This window comes from Glycine max, chromosome 10, assembly GCF_000004515.6.
Source record: "Glycine max cultivar Williams 82 chromosome 10, Glycine_max_v4.0, whole genome shotgun sequence".
NCBI classification, from domain to species: Eukaryota; Viridiplantae; Streptophyta; class Magnoliopsida; order Fabales; family Fabaceae; genus Glycine; species Glycine max.
Genome location: NC_038246.2, coordinates 40,773,257 through 40,787,749, shown reverse-complemented (window position 1 = coordinate 40,787,749; position 14,493 = coordinate 40,773,257). Strand labels below are relative to the sequence as shown.

The window sequence follows — 14,493 nt, the reverse complement described above, 5'->3', positions numbered from 1 at the left end:
TTGTAATACTTAATATTTAGTTATTTTTATAACCACAAGTTTGGTGCGTGGCAAGGGAACATTTGTTTCCACTTCCATAGCAGATGATGGGGATGGTGTTGATCTCTGGAGGTGGCATAAGTGTTTCTCTGCTACTGTCATTAATTTGTTTTTTCTTTCTTAATTTCTCGGATGTATTTGCATTATATTACTTGGATTTTGCTGCTAATTAAAAAAAGTTGTATTATATATTTTGAGTTACATTTTTAAGAATATTATAATCAGGAATACTATTTTTTTTATTTTAAATAATATTTTACAAAATATTTGGTATAGATTTTAACATTTCTAGAAATAATTTTTATAATTTAAAATAATTAAAATGAAAAATAAGAGTAACAAGTGGAAGTTTTAATTAAATTACTAAAAGAATTTTTTTTTTCACATTTTCATGAGAATACAACTTTCTCATTCCTCACCGTTGAAATGAGAATGAAATAAATTATAATATGATTACTTTCTTGAAAATGAACAATATTCGAGATTTTTCTTTTTAAAAAAAAAAAAAAACTCATAGCAAACTTGAAATAACATAACATTCCTATGTTCACATTTCCGATAATGAATTTTTAATTCATGAAACACACTCTTAAAGGAGAATCATGCATGTGAGCCAGGGTGGTGGTGTTCGGAATCATGGATGATGAAATCAATGAACATAAGCTCTGTTGCCGTCTAAAATGAGAAGAAAAAAGCAAAACCAACTAAACAAGGATAAATTTGAATTTTCAAAAGTATTATTTCTAATGCATTTGGAGAGCATTTATGTATTTTTGTATTCTACCATGCTTTTCATGTTTAAGGTCGTAGGTTGAAAACATAAACCATTGATCATTGTTTAGCAAAATCATCGTGACAAACGCTTAGAGCATCGATGATGTCGAGGATGATTGGAGCTAGTAGCATAGTAAATAATGTTCCACAAGGAGGAAATATTCAGTTTTTTAGTTGGACAATACTACGACACTTATGGTATATATGTTTAAAGAAACATACAGAATAAAGAGAATACATATAATAATATATTCTCTTTTATTTAGTTAATGAGAAAATGGAAAAAAATATCAATTAGAATTTTTTTTTTCTTTTTCAATTCAAATTTCATATTTGTATCTCTTCTTTTATTTTCGTTCTATCTACCCAATATAAGATTACATAACAAGCAAGGACAAAAAAAAAGGAGGTATAACAAGGCAATCTTCTCTTTCATGCATCTCTCGATCTTTTCATTATTTTTTTTATTAATTATGTAAAATTTACATAAAGCATTTCATTAAATTTTAGTTTAGTCTCTCAAATATTTATAATTTTTAATATTACTTTTTTAAATGAATTTTTCATTTATTAGGTTTTTTTTTATCAATTTTGCTGACATTTTGGTGTATTCTATATTTTTTTTTATTTCTTTAAACGCAATATACTACGTGTCATCTTCCTTCTTCTTCTTTTCAAATTTCTTTGGATCCCTATTGAAGTAGACCGGCTATTATAGAGCTATCTAATATTAAGGAATTTTATTTTAAACCACTACATCGGATCTAACACTTGTACATGTTACACTGACATATTTTTCTTTCTTTCTTATTTTTTTTATAAAAAAAATACAATGATTAAAAGCTTCCAATATTATTAAACAAAACGTGAATGACATGTTGAAGTTGATAGCAAAGATTTACCTAAAGGTTACCATACATGCCCAAACTACAAATAATTTTAGTTAGTCTCAATTACTCAAACAATCCCTAGACAACAAAGGATCCGTTGAAGAGGGTTGTCCACAAAGCAAGATTTTAGTGGAGTCAAAGAGAACCAAACTTACATGCATGAGAAGGATAAGAGTTAATTTCAAATACTAATCACTCATGTCAACCCACATTGTACTTTACATGCATATTGAATAGAAATAATTAAGTTATTTGTATTTGTATTACAGATTACTTAATGTGTAACTATATTATGGTGGTGCAACGTGATAATGAGTTTGGAGCGGTGTGAAGGTTCATGGCTCACATTGATACATGTGACTTGGTGGGTGGTTAGGTGGCATCGCGGCGGTAGGTTTGGTGCAATGTGGAGGTGGCCTTGGGTGTTTGTGATGATGTTTGGGTGTGACTGTAGTGTTGGGTGGAGGTGGGGTGTGGTGGTGATGAAGGTTTGGGGGGAGAAGTAACTACGGTTTTGCTTGGGAAAGGAAGGGTAAAAAAGGGGATATCAGGAATTTTGGGAGTGCACCAAGAAAAAATATGGGATGCATTAAATAACTGTTATGACGAAGCTGACATGCGGATTTGTTATGGCCCAATAAACTTGGATAAGCCCACTAATATATTTCGAAGGCTAGTAGCCTAAAAACCTTATTGCTCCTGCACCACTAATATATTTCGTCTTTCAAGTTTGAAGTTTCAAGTTTCAGGTTTCAGCCACATCAAATAATGTCCAATGTGAATATACTAGTGTATGGCAACTCTGCAAGCTCAGACTCCTCTTGCTTGACTTGTGATCTGACATATTATGATGAATTTCAGCCAATACCCAAGAACCTTATTGCTTGACTTAAACTCTTTGTTTGATTGACCTAAAGAGAAAAGAACTATAATGGATGGACAGAAAATAACTTGTTATTCATTTCTTCTACATATAGTTTGAAATTGGCAGATAAAAGTAGGAAAGAATAGTTTCATATAGGACCTAGATACGTTTTTGTTCTGTCCAACTTTGAATAAATGCAAACGGAGGGGAAGGAATTATTTTTAAAAGAAAGACAAAAAATAATTATACTTATATTATAGTTCATTCTTTATTTAATATATATATATATATATATATATATATATATATATATATATATATTTTAATTTTTGCAAGACTAAACAAGAAAAAATATATATTTTTCCTTTGGTTTTTTCTAATCAACCAAGTAACTTAAAATATCATTTCATTTTTCAGTCTTATTTTTTCCTTTTTGTTTTCTTTCCTAAATCAAACATATCCTAAGTAATCATACTTTATATATAGATTTGTTTTGAATTATTTTTCCTCACCAATTATGCTTATATCTAAACCAATCATTTACCATCCTCTAATTATTAAAGCTCACATATAAAGGCTGTCTGACATCAGGCTTTGTTTTGCAACCCTTATTTGACATTCTATGCATTGCATGACTAAATTAATATATTTTATATTTATCGTCTATCCCTTTATTTTTAAACAAAACTAGTAGAATATTGATAAATATATCACTTAGTTATCCTTTTCTTATAATTAATTAGTAGTAGTAGTTAGTAGAGGACGACCCTACTATGCTAATCTTCTACTTCTGAATTCACACGGGAAAGAAACAGGAATTTTGTAGGGTTCCAAAAAGACAGAGACAATCAATGTCAAAGTCAGGTATTGGCAAAAGTGTACGAATCAGGCACATGTCGACCACACTCCACACTAGCTAAGGTAGGATTTTGTGCTACGTGTCAGTGTCGTGTGTCAGTTGATAATGGCAGTGACCGAGCCATTAACCACTAGATTCAATTCAAGTATCCACTACGGAGAGCTACCTAGTGTGGTCATCACAAATGAATAATACTTTCTCAACATTAGATGCTCACTCTACAGCTATAGCCAGCCACAAATTGATAATATGCATTGATGCCAACATATAAGTATATGTAAAAACCACCCCTTATTAGTATTATTATTACCTTCCCTTCCTCTATGACTCTATGTACAATTAGAATTTGTGCACGATGTGATGTCTGGAATATTTCAAACCTAACTAGTGCCCATATTCAACGGTCCTAATGATGCAAGTTAACCACCATCATCATCATCTTCAGATGGTATGCTGAAAATTTTACCATATATATTTTCAGCACCTTATTCATCACACTTGCATTATTAACATGAAAGATGAAATCAGCACACATGACAATTGTAACATCTTTACTGCTAAAGTACATGAATTATATAGTACTGTATATATAGTTTATATATAAGATATACATATCAATCAACAAATCAATTAGCAAAAAGAAAAAAAAAAAAAGAAGGAAAAAAGGCATCGATCCAAGTTTATCTCTATGCTTCCATCATTTTCAAACTCGTGCTGATTGTTGACAGCCCAACCCATCCACTAACAGCTGCAATCAATGTATTTCAATGGCTTACCTTACTCCCCTCATGGGAAGAGAATCTTTGCCATGGCCACTAGAATATTTGTGTTATCGGAACTTTATATATGCGAGGGCAAACATGGAAAAAGGGTGCATGAGTCAATAGAGAAGGTTAGCTAGTCAAACCAAATGGAAGTTAAAAAAGTTTTGCTGATTCTACCCCCACAGTCACTGTTGCCAGTGCATCAAATTCATTACTAGATTGTGCGTGTGCCTATTGTGTATATATTCTGATTCTGAACGCATATTGCTTTTATTTGGACAGTGATATTCATTCACTCACTCAGATGAACCTTCTGATTTTTCAAAGTGCTATCTGTCGTAGTTGGGGGCGTATCTGTGAAAAGTAAATCTTCAACAGTAAAAAGTGTAGCCATTCATATAGTTTATAAATATATAGCGCTGTCTGGTTAACTATTACTCTATTAGATTCAATTATTCGTTTCAAGTTTGATTTTTTTTTTTTACTATATATGCGTTTGTTAGTGGATATATATAGTGAGAACTGTAAATGTGTATGCATGTTTATTGTAATCGAACACAGATGACAAGAATCTTATGAATGGAGAGTATAACACATTTTAATTATTATTATATATAACACCAAATCTTTTTTGTTATAGTAAGGAAGTTTTAAATTTTTATTGCTATTTATTTTGTTTTAAACAATCACAATTACTTGATCATTTAACAAGTCTCATTTAAGACCAAAGAGTGTCTAAAAGAATCATACCCCTTATCTTGAAATAACATTTTGTTACTTGTGCATTCTGAATGCTTCTTACTCAAGTAATATGAAAACTACAGGAGCATAAGGAAGAAGAAGTGAGCTTGAATATTTCAGAGAAGAAGATCAGCTTCAGCTGCTCATTTTCGTATTAACAGAGAAGGTTTATATACATGATGTGTGATTGTTATAACAGAAAAGCTAACTAACTCAACTAACCCAACTACCCTTAACTGATACTGTTATACTGCTAAGAGCCCCCCTCAAGCTGGGAATGGATATTCATCATTCCCAGCTTGTTACAGAGATGCCGAAAAACAGCAGGTGCAAGAGCTTTGGTGAATATATCCGCTAGTTGTAAAGCTGACGAAACCGGAAGAAGCTTTAGGAGACCTGAGTTAAGCTTTTGACGAACAATATGACAGTCTATCTCGATATGTTTAGTTCGTTCGTGAAAGACGGGATTAGTAGCTATTTGGATGGCTGACTGATTATCACAGTATAAGTTCGCTGGTTGAACGAATGAGATACGAAAGTCTTGAAGCAAGAAGGTCAGCCACTGTAGTTCGCAAGTAGTGGAGGCAAGAGCGCGGTATTCAGCTTCGGAAGAACTGCGTGACACAGTTGGCTGCTTCTTGGATTGCCAAGAAACCAGAGAGGAACCAAAGTAAACTAGGTAGCCGGTAGTGGATTTCCTTGAATCTTTGCATCCAGCCCAATCCGAGTCACTAAAGGCTCGGAGTTGTGCGGTACCTGCGGCAGTGAAGAAGATACCTGATCCCGGAGAACTCTTGAGGTATCGAAGAATCCGAAAGGCGGCTTGAAGATGAGCATTGGTGGGGGCGGCCATGTACTGGCTGAGTTGTTGAACAGCATACGTTATATCGGGCCTGGTGTTGGTAAGGTATATTAATTTACCGATCAATCGCCGATAAGAGGAAGAAGACTCAGCTGAGAGAGGACTGCCCGAATCTGCCTGTAACTTCGTAGAGTAGTCTATTGGTGTTGAGTTGGGCTTGCATCCCAGCATTCCGGATGCATTTAGAATGTCTAATGTATACTTGCGTTGGCATAAGTGTATCCCTTTCGAGCTTCGGGCGATTTCAAGCCCAAGGAAAAACTTTAAATCCCCAAGATCCTTGATCTTAAATTCAGAATCTAAGAGGGTGACAATTGTTTGTATTTCGGTCATGCTATTTCCTGTGAGAATGATGTCGTCTACATAAACAAGAAGGATGGTTGTGATGTTTCCAGTAAACCGCAAAAAGAGAGAGTGATCCGCAGTTGACTGATGAAAGCCATGAGAGGTTAAGAAGCTTGACAATTTTACGAACCATTGTCTGCTGGCTTGTTTGAGACCATAAAGAGACTTTTGAAGGCGACATACAAGCTTTGGGTTATCAACGGAAAGTCCCGGAGGTATTTGCATATAAACCTCCTCGTCAAGTTCTCCATGGAGGAATGCATTATTAACATCTAGCTGCCGTAAATGCCACTGGTTTAATGCTGCAATTGCAAGAAGAAGGCGCACCGTGGTCAGCTTTGCTACCGGAGAGAAAGTGTCAAGGTAGTCTAACCCTTCCATTTGGGTGTATCCCTTTGCAACCAGCCGCGCTTTATGCCTTTCGATGGATCCATCTGCTCTATACTTTATTTTATAGACCCATCTGCACCCAATAGCCGTCTTGTGAGAAGGGAGAGGTGTGAGGCGCCATGTTTGGTTCGACTGAAGAGCTCGTAGCTCGGCTTCCATGGCCTTAATCCAGCAATCATGGCGAGAAGCATCGACATATGAGGTTGGCTCTGTGACGGAGGAAATATTCATGACAAAGTTCCTGTGGGCAGGAGACAAGCGTGAGTAAGAGAGTACGGAACTAAGTGGATAACGAACAGCCATTGAAGTGCTTGGTGTAGAGGAAGAAAACTCTCTGTGGTAATCTCGGAGGTACGTTGGGGTGTTTTTGGTTCTGGTGGATCGTCTAAGGTGTGAAGGAGGATGATTATGTTCAGGTTCATTTGATGATGGTATAGAGATCATAGGTGGTGATGAGAGACTCTCTGTTTGTGGGTCATCGTTTCTGTCGGAGAAGGATTCCGGTGAGGGAGCTGGATATTCTAAGTGTGTATGCTGAGTTTCAGAAAGATAAGGAAAATGATCCTCATAAAATGTGATATTTCGAGAGATGCTAACATCATTAGAGTGCAAATCATACACAAGATATCCCTTTGTATGCATTTTAAAACCGATGAATATGCATGGATGAGCCCTAGCATCAAGCTTTTGCCGGTTTGCCTTGAGTGTATTTATGTAACATAGACACCCGAAAACACGAAGGTTAGAAATGTCACAAGGGTGTTTATGCAGCTTTTCATAGGGTGAAACATTATGCAAAAACGGCGTGGGAATACAATTAATCAAGTAAGTGGCATGCGGCAAAGCGTAACACCAGAAGCTTGGTGGTAGACTTGCCTGAAACAAAAGTGCACGTGTGACATTGAGAAGGTGCTGGTGTTTGCGTTCTACAATTCCGTTTTGTTCTGGAGTTTCAATGCACGTGGTCTGGTGTATGATGCCCTTTGATGCATAGTAATGATGCATGGAGAATTCAATGCCATTATCACTTCTGATGATCTTAACCTTGCCATCGTATTGTGTTTCAATGAATGTAATGAAGTTCATGATTATTTGTCGGGTTTCAGCTTTGGATTTCATAAGATGAACCCATGTAAAGCGTGAGCAATCATCAACTATAGTTAAGAAGTATTTGTGCCCATGCATGGATGGTTTAGAGCACGGACCCCATATGTCCATATGCAGTAAGTCAAAAAAGTGAGATGCATGTGAATGGCTAAGAGAAAAAGGTAATTTCTTTTGTTTCGCATGATGACATGTGTTGCAAACAAAATCCTTATTATTTTTGAGAAGGGGATAGTAAGCTTTCATACATTGTATTCTTTCAGTGGATGGGTGGCCTAACCTAAAATGCCAAAGGTCAATAGGTATTACATTACATCGAGGGTGAGTAATAGTGGAGTTTACGGTTTTGGTGGTCAGCTGAGCAGGTATTAAATGGTAGAGACCGTGTTTTGCTTCAACTATACCAATCCTCATATGGCTGTTCACTTCCTGTAATACACACGATGTAGAGGAGAATATCAATTCACAATTAACGGAAGACACAAGTTTTGATATTGAAATGATATTGAACGTAAAGGAAGGAATGTAAAGAACGTCTTGTAAAATGATGTTTGATGAAAGCTTGACAATTCCTGAGTGGGTTGCACAAACACACTGGCCATTCGGGAGTTTCACCGTGATAGGATCGATTTGTTTATAGGAATGAAGGTTGCGTAGGGAGTAAGTCGCGTGGTCCGTTGCTCCTGAATCCAATATCCAGGAGACGCATGGTGTTCTGAGAGAAAGGGACATACCTGGATTTGTCGGAGTATTGATACATGATGAGATTGAAGCCATTTGTTTGGATTGAGAGATTGTCGTGTTTCCTGCGGATGGTTCCTGGATTAAGGCTAGGAGTGCCTTGTACTGCTCGGGGGAGAAACGAACAGAATCATGAGCCTCGTGGTGCTGAGCTTGATCTTCGTTAGCTTTGTTTTCAACGGCTACGAGATTGTTTACAGTGGTTCTTCCTCCATAGGGCTTGTAACCCGGCGTGTAACCCGGTGGGTACCCGTGTTTTCGATAACACACGTCCACAGTGTGCCCCATCTTGCCACAATGAGTGCAAGCTTTCCTTCCACTATTCTTGTTTCTAGTATCGTGATTAGAGGGCATTCCATGTTTCTTATAACATGTGCTTTCTAAGTGACCAACACGTCCACAGAAGTCGCAGACAGTTTTAGCAGCGTTTATAGAAATTTCTTTGGGTTCGAAATGAATACCTGGTCCAGCGTTTCCCAGTAATTGCCTTTCCTGTTGAGCCACATAGGAGAAAATCTTGGAGATAGCAGGTATAGGATCCATGAGAAGAACGTGGGATCGTATATTTCCGTACTGTTCATTCAGACCGCGTAGAAACTGCATGGCCCTATCTTCGAGTTTCCGCTGTGCGATAATGGTGAATGCATTGCAGGAACATCTTATATTACATGAGCAAATGGGATCGGGTCTAAAGTTCTCGATTTCGTCCCAAATGACGCGTAATCGTGTGAAATACTCAGTTACTGTGAGCGTACCTTGCTTCATCGTCGAAGCTTCTTGTTGAAGGTCGGATATGCGTAAAAGATCTCCCTGAGAGTATCTTGATTTCAGATCGCGCCAAATTTCCTCGGCTTTGTCCATCCAAAGTATGCTCTGACGTATGGAGATGGCCACCGAATGAACTATCCACGAGACGACCATATTGTTACATCTACGCCATGCTCCGTGCATTCTGTCCGTTTTTAGAGGTTCCGGGGCGCTGCCATCTATGAACTCCACTTTATTCTTGGCACTCAATGCAGTGACCATAGACCTGCTCCATGAGTGGTAATTGGTTGAGTCTAGGACTGGGGAAACAAGAGCGATAGCTGGGTTTTCGCTTGGATGGAGGTAGAGATAACTCTCCATGTTACTAGCAGAAGATTCGTTCATGGTGGATAATGGAAGAATGCGCAGCAGAACTCTTCTTTTAGAAGAGCTCTGATACCATATGAAAACTACAGGAGCATAAGGAAGAAGAAGTGAGCTTGAATATTTCAGAGAAGAAGATCAGCTTCAGCTGCTCATTTTCGTATTAACAGAGAAGGTTTATATACATGATGTGTGATTGTTATAACAGAAAAGCTAACTAACTCAACTAACCCAACTACCCTTAACTGATACTGTTATACTGCTAAGAAGTAATAATTGTATTGATACAATTTTTTTTTTTTTATAAAATGTTATACAACAAAAAGAAAAATAAGAGGAAAATAGAGTGTGTGTGTGTGTGTAAAAGAGATAAAATGATTAATATAATAGAGAGATAGAAAAAGAATGTTGTGGAAAATGTTGCATATTATTGTATGAATAAATAATCTCAAAATAATAATTGTAGTTAATTGTCATCGATCTGCACTATGATTGGAAGACACACTGTTGGTTTTAAAAAGTACGCAATGATTATTATTTTTTTTAGTGTTTTAAATTCGATATTTGTTGATACGATTTTTCAGAAAACTAGAAGCCACCATAACCAAATGATAGACCAACCAATTTAACTGAAACTTGCTATATAAAACATCCACGGAATTAAACTCATTATTTTTTAACCGTGCGACATACGGGATAAATAGAGAGTTTAAATGTATTTATTTAATTTTCATTTTTTTATTTAACTGTAAAAACTAGCATAGATTTCTACCAAAGAATATGTTATCTTTTACTTGATTTTTTTGGTATATAATTTGATCTCACAATTTTATCTTAAGTGTATATACTTAATGTAATTATCTAAGTGTGAAAATAGACATAAATAATTATTAAAGAATGTGACAAATTTTACTTAATTTTATTTTTTTATCCAATGAATATCACAATTTTATCTTAAATGTAATTGTTTCTATTTAATGAAAATGAACTATTGAATAATGTCTACTAAGAATACTTTTAAAATATGCAAAATCACAACAAAAATAATATATCAAACATAATATAAATTTTACTATTCATCCCAATGTGATTGCCCAAGTGTGCAAATAGGCATAGACAATTGACAAAAAGTTTTAAGGTTACAAACATCTAATTTTCTAATAATTAACTAAACAATAATCTTACATTCAGTCAATATTTAATTCCCACATAGGGGTAGGAAACATTTATTCTCATGGGATAAAAATTTCTTTCATGAATAAAAATACACAGATATTCTCTTTCTACCCACTATTACACTCCCCTTATCCCTTTACTTATGTTCTCTAATTTTTATTTAGTGTCAATCTCTTGAATTTTAAAGTAGTGAGAGAGATTGTAATTGTTATGGGATGGAGACGGAAATGGAAGGAAAAAAATAAATATAATTATGTTTTTTCCTTTATTTGATTGAAGAGAAAATAAAAAGAAGACAAGAAGAATAGTTGACTTCTGAAAACAAATTTTAATTTTTTTCCCTTTAATTTAAATTTCATTTTTTTCTTTCCTTGTTCATTTTCTTTCCTTTCTACCAAGGATTAATATGCGTCCCATCCCAGTTAGTATTAGTTAACACTGATCAATATATGTACCCCACATCAATCCATACAGTAGCTGTGCCTTTAAGAAAGCATATCTTAATAACTTTCATGCTTCATCCAATTGGCCAGGAAAAGTCTAAAGGAGAAAGAACAAATAAACTAAGGTGAGATAGTAATAGTATATTATTATTATTATTCCATTTTTCAATATATCTATGCATGAACATCACAATTAATAAACACAGCATTAATATCAACCAGACAATATCTATTTTGGTGTGCTTGAGTTGAGTTTTCTCTGATATGTACAAAATTTGTGTTACTTATTAGGCCATATAGCTGCTACTACAGATATAGAGAGATCATGATCTCCCCATCAAGTGGCCTTAACATGGAAGAAGAGAAAAAACAAGAAATAGTTGAAAGAGATCAGGACTTGGAGGATCAGCTACCTGCTGCTGCTGCTGAAGTCCATGAGTCTCAGCCATGGACAGAACAGATAACAGTGAGAGGAATATTTGTGAGCATGATTATTGGAATCACATTCAGCATAATAGTGATGAAGCTCAACCTCACAACTGGAATGGTTCCTAACTGTAATGTCTCTGCTGCACTCCTAGCCTTTGTGTTTGTCCGGACCTGGACCAAACTGCTTCACAAGGCTGGCTTTGTAGCCAAGCCCTTCAGCCGCCAAGAGAACACCATCATACAAACTTGTGCGGTTGCATGCTATAGCATTGCTGTTGGAGGTTAGAGGATCTTTTTGAAAATATGTCTTCTTTATATTACTTAATGAAGGTTTACTCTTTGTATTTTAATTTTTTTTTTGTTTTCTAGAGTTTGATCTATGTATGTGTATATGGCAGGAGGATTTGCTTCGTATCTGTTGGGATTAAACAGGACGACTTATGAGTTGTCAGGAGTTGGAAACGAGGGTAATAATCCAGGTGCTATTAAAGAACCTGGATTTGGTTGGATGACTGGCTTCCTTTTTGTGGTTTGCTTTGTTGGTCTCTTTGTCTTGATTCCACTCAGAAAGGTATACTTTACATATCTTTTTTTTTTTTGTTTTTGCATACTTTTGTTTTGGATGTCTATTATGCTGCACATCTTTCTGTGACTTGTAATATTGGATGCATATATGTAATCACTCATCAACAATATGGGACCCTGATGTTTTATTTTTCTCTTACTAAATTTTCCATTACGTTTGTGGTGTGTGCCTATTGCCTGACTTGCCAAGAGTATTGAAGTTCAGTTTGAGTTGCATGTGATGAGAACTCACACAAGACTCCAAATACCTCTCTGGCTTACTGCATTTTTTTCTGCTGCAGATCATGATAGTTGACCTCAAATTAACTTATCCAAGTGGCTTGGCAACAGCAGTTCTCATCAATGGTTTCCATACACAGGGAGACAAAATGGCCAAGTACAGTCCACTTGTCTTTTATTCATCAGCTTTCACTTGTTGCAATTTATAGATACAATTAAGAGTTATATATATTATGATATATTTTTATCAACAAAAAGGCTACTTATTAATAATAATGTTTTTTATAATATTGCAGGAAGCAAGTACGGGGGTTCACGAAGTATTTTTGTATCAGTTTCTTATGGGGTTTATTCAAGTGGTTCTTCTCAGGGATAGAGGACTGTGGATTCGAACAGTTCCCTACCTTTGGATTGCAAGCTTGGAAGCAAACGTATGATTCTCAGCATATTTATTAATTGCTTCGGAATGGAGGCTTCCATCCAAACTAGTATTACTGATCTTAATGTTTGAATTTACTTTGCAGATTCTACTTCGATTTTAGTACGACTTTTGTGGGAGCAGGAATGATTTGCTCCCATCCTGTGAACTGTTCTTTGCTCCTTGGAGCTGTGCTCTCTTTTGGGGTCATGTATCCGCTCATTGATCGGCTTAAAGGAGACTGGTTCCCAGATAACTTAGAAGAAACTAACATGAAGGGCTTATACGGTTATAAGGTTTTTGTTTCAATTGCTCTAATCCTCGGTGATGGCATATACAATTTCACCAAGATTCTAATTTCTACAGTCTTCAATGTTCATGAAAGAATGAGGAGCAAGAATAATAAAAATGGTATGAGCAGTCACATTCACACACTCAAGTTTGCTTCTTTTTTATTTTTCAGTAATAAAAATATATGATATCTAATGTTGAGGTCGTTTTCTTACTGCAACAGTAGCAGCTGCTGTTCGGCACGAGAATCCTTCCGAGGACCATAAACAAACTGATGAATTTCTGAGGGAGAACATTCCCATGCGGATTGGAGTCATTGGATACGCTGTTTTCACACTCATTTCCATAATTATAATCCCACGCATGTTTCCTCAGCTGAAATGGTACTACGTGGTGGTAGCTTATATATTTGCTCCATCCCTGGCATTCTGCAATGCTTTTGGAGCAGGTCTCACAGACATAAACATGGCATATAATTATGGGAAAGTTGCACTCTTTACTCTGGCAGCTGTTACAGGAAAAGAAAATGGTGTGGTGGCTGGACTTGTGGGTTGTGGTCTCATTAAATCCGTGATCTCAGTGTCTTGCATTCTGATGCAAGATTTCAAAACTGCACATTACACACGTACCTCTCCCAGAGCAATGTTCATATGCCAAGTAATTGGCATTGCAATGGGTTGTGTGACAGCTCCTCTCAGCTTCTTCCTATACTACAAGGCATTTGATGTGGGAAACCCGCATGGGGAATTCAAAGCTCCATATGCGTTAATTTACAGAAACATGGCAATCATAGGGGTCCAAGGTTTCTCAGCATTGCCCCTGCATTGTTTAAAGCTATGCTTTGGGTTCTTTGCTTTTGCCATAGGCGTAAACATGATAAGAGATTTTGCACCCCAAAAGATTGGGAAATGGATGCCATTACCAATGGTCATGGCCGTACCGTTTCTAGTTGGGGCATACTTTGCAATCGATATGTTCATAGGTACTGTGGTTGTGTTTGCGTGGCAGAAGCTTGACTCCAAGAAGGCAGAGTTGATGGTTCCAGCAGCTGCCTCTGGACTAATTTGTGGGGAAGGACTATGGACTCTACCAGCTGCGATTCTAGCTCTTGCAAGAATTAAACCTCCTATCTGCATGAAATTCGTTCCTACCTAGAGCTTCACCGACGACAGAGCAAACAATGCTATAGGAATTATTAGTTACTGCACCCTTCTTTTTTTGGTAAACGCTAGTACATTGGAGCACATCAAACATTATCCAAATGCTTTACAGAAGAGTCACTGTCACCCCCATACAATTTGTAACATAAAATTTGACAAAAATAAGATATGATTTTGGAGTTACTCTTGCAGGTACCCCTCCCACAAAAAAAAATAAAAAATAATGAAAGCCAATTGAGCAGAGGATCAAACAACGAAAATAGGCTT

The 14,493-nt window shown here is 36.2% G+C and overlaps 1 protein-coding gene across 1 annotated transcript; it reads left to right on the top strand.

Annotated features, from left to right (window-relative positions):
- Window positions 1–11,098: 11,098 nt before the first annotated feature.
- Window positions 11,099–14,409, top strand: LOC100810191 (metal-nicotianamine transporter YSL1). Its single transcript, XM_003536126.5, has 7 exons — window positions 11,099–11,249; window positions 11,416–11,834; window positions 11,952–12,124; window positions 12,420–12,514; window positions 12,654–12,788; window positions 12,882–13,186; window positions 13,290–14,409. Exons 1-7 carry the CDS (start codon window positions 11,131–11,133, stop codon window positions 14,219–14,221), a joined length of 2,178 nt encoding a protein of 725 aa, XP_003536174.2. The 5' UTR covers window positions 11,099–11,130; the 3' UTR covers window positions 14,222–14,409.
- The last annotated feature ends 84 nt before the right edge of the window (window positions 14,410–14,493 follow it).

What these genes read in the sequence shown, in the direction of transcription:
- LOC100810191 (XM_003536126.5), top strand. Translation starts at nt 11,131, where the DNA reads ATGTACCCCACATCAATCCATACAGTAGCTGTGCCTTTAAGAAAGCAT. An exon ending in CTATAGCATTGCTGTTGGAG is followed by an intron (nt 11,835 to 11,951) that starts GTTAGAGGATCT and finishes TGTATATGGCAG; the next exon opens with GAGGATTTGCTTCGTATCTG. An exon ending in TTGCAAGCTTGGAAGCAAAC is followed by an intron (nt 12,789 to 12,881) that starts GTATGATTCTCA and finishes TTTACTTTGCAG; the next exon opens with ATTCTACTTCGATTTTAGTA.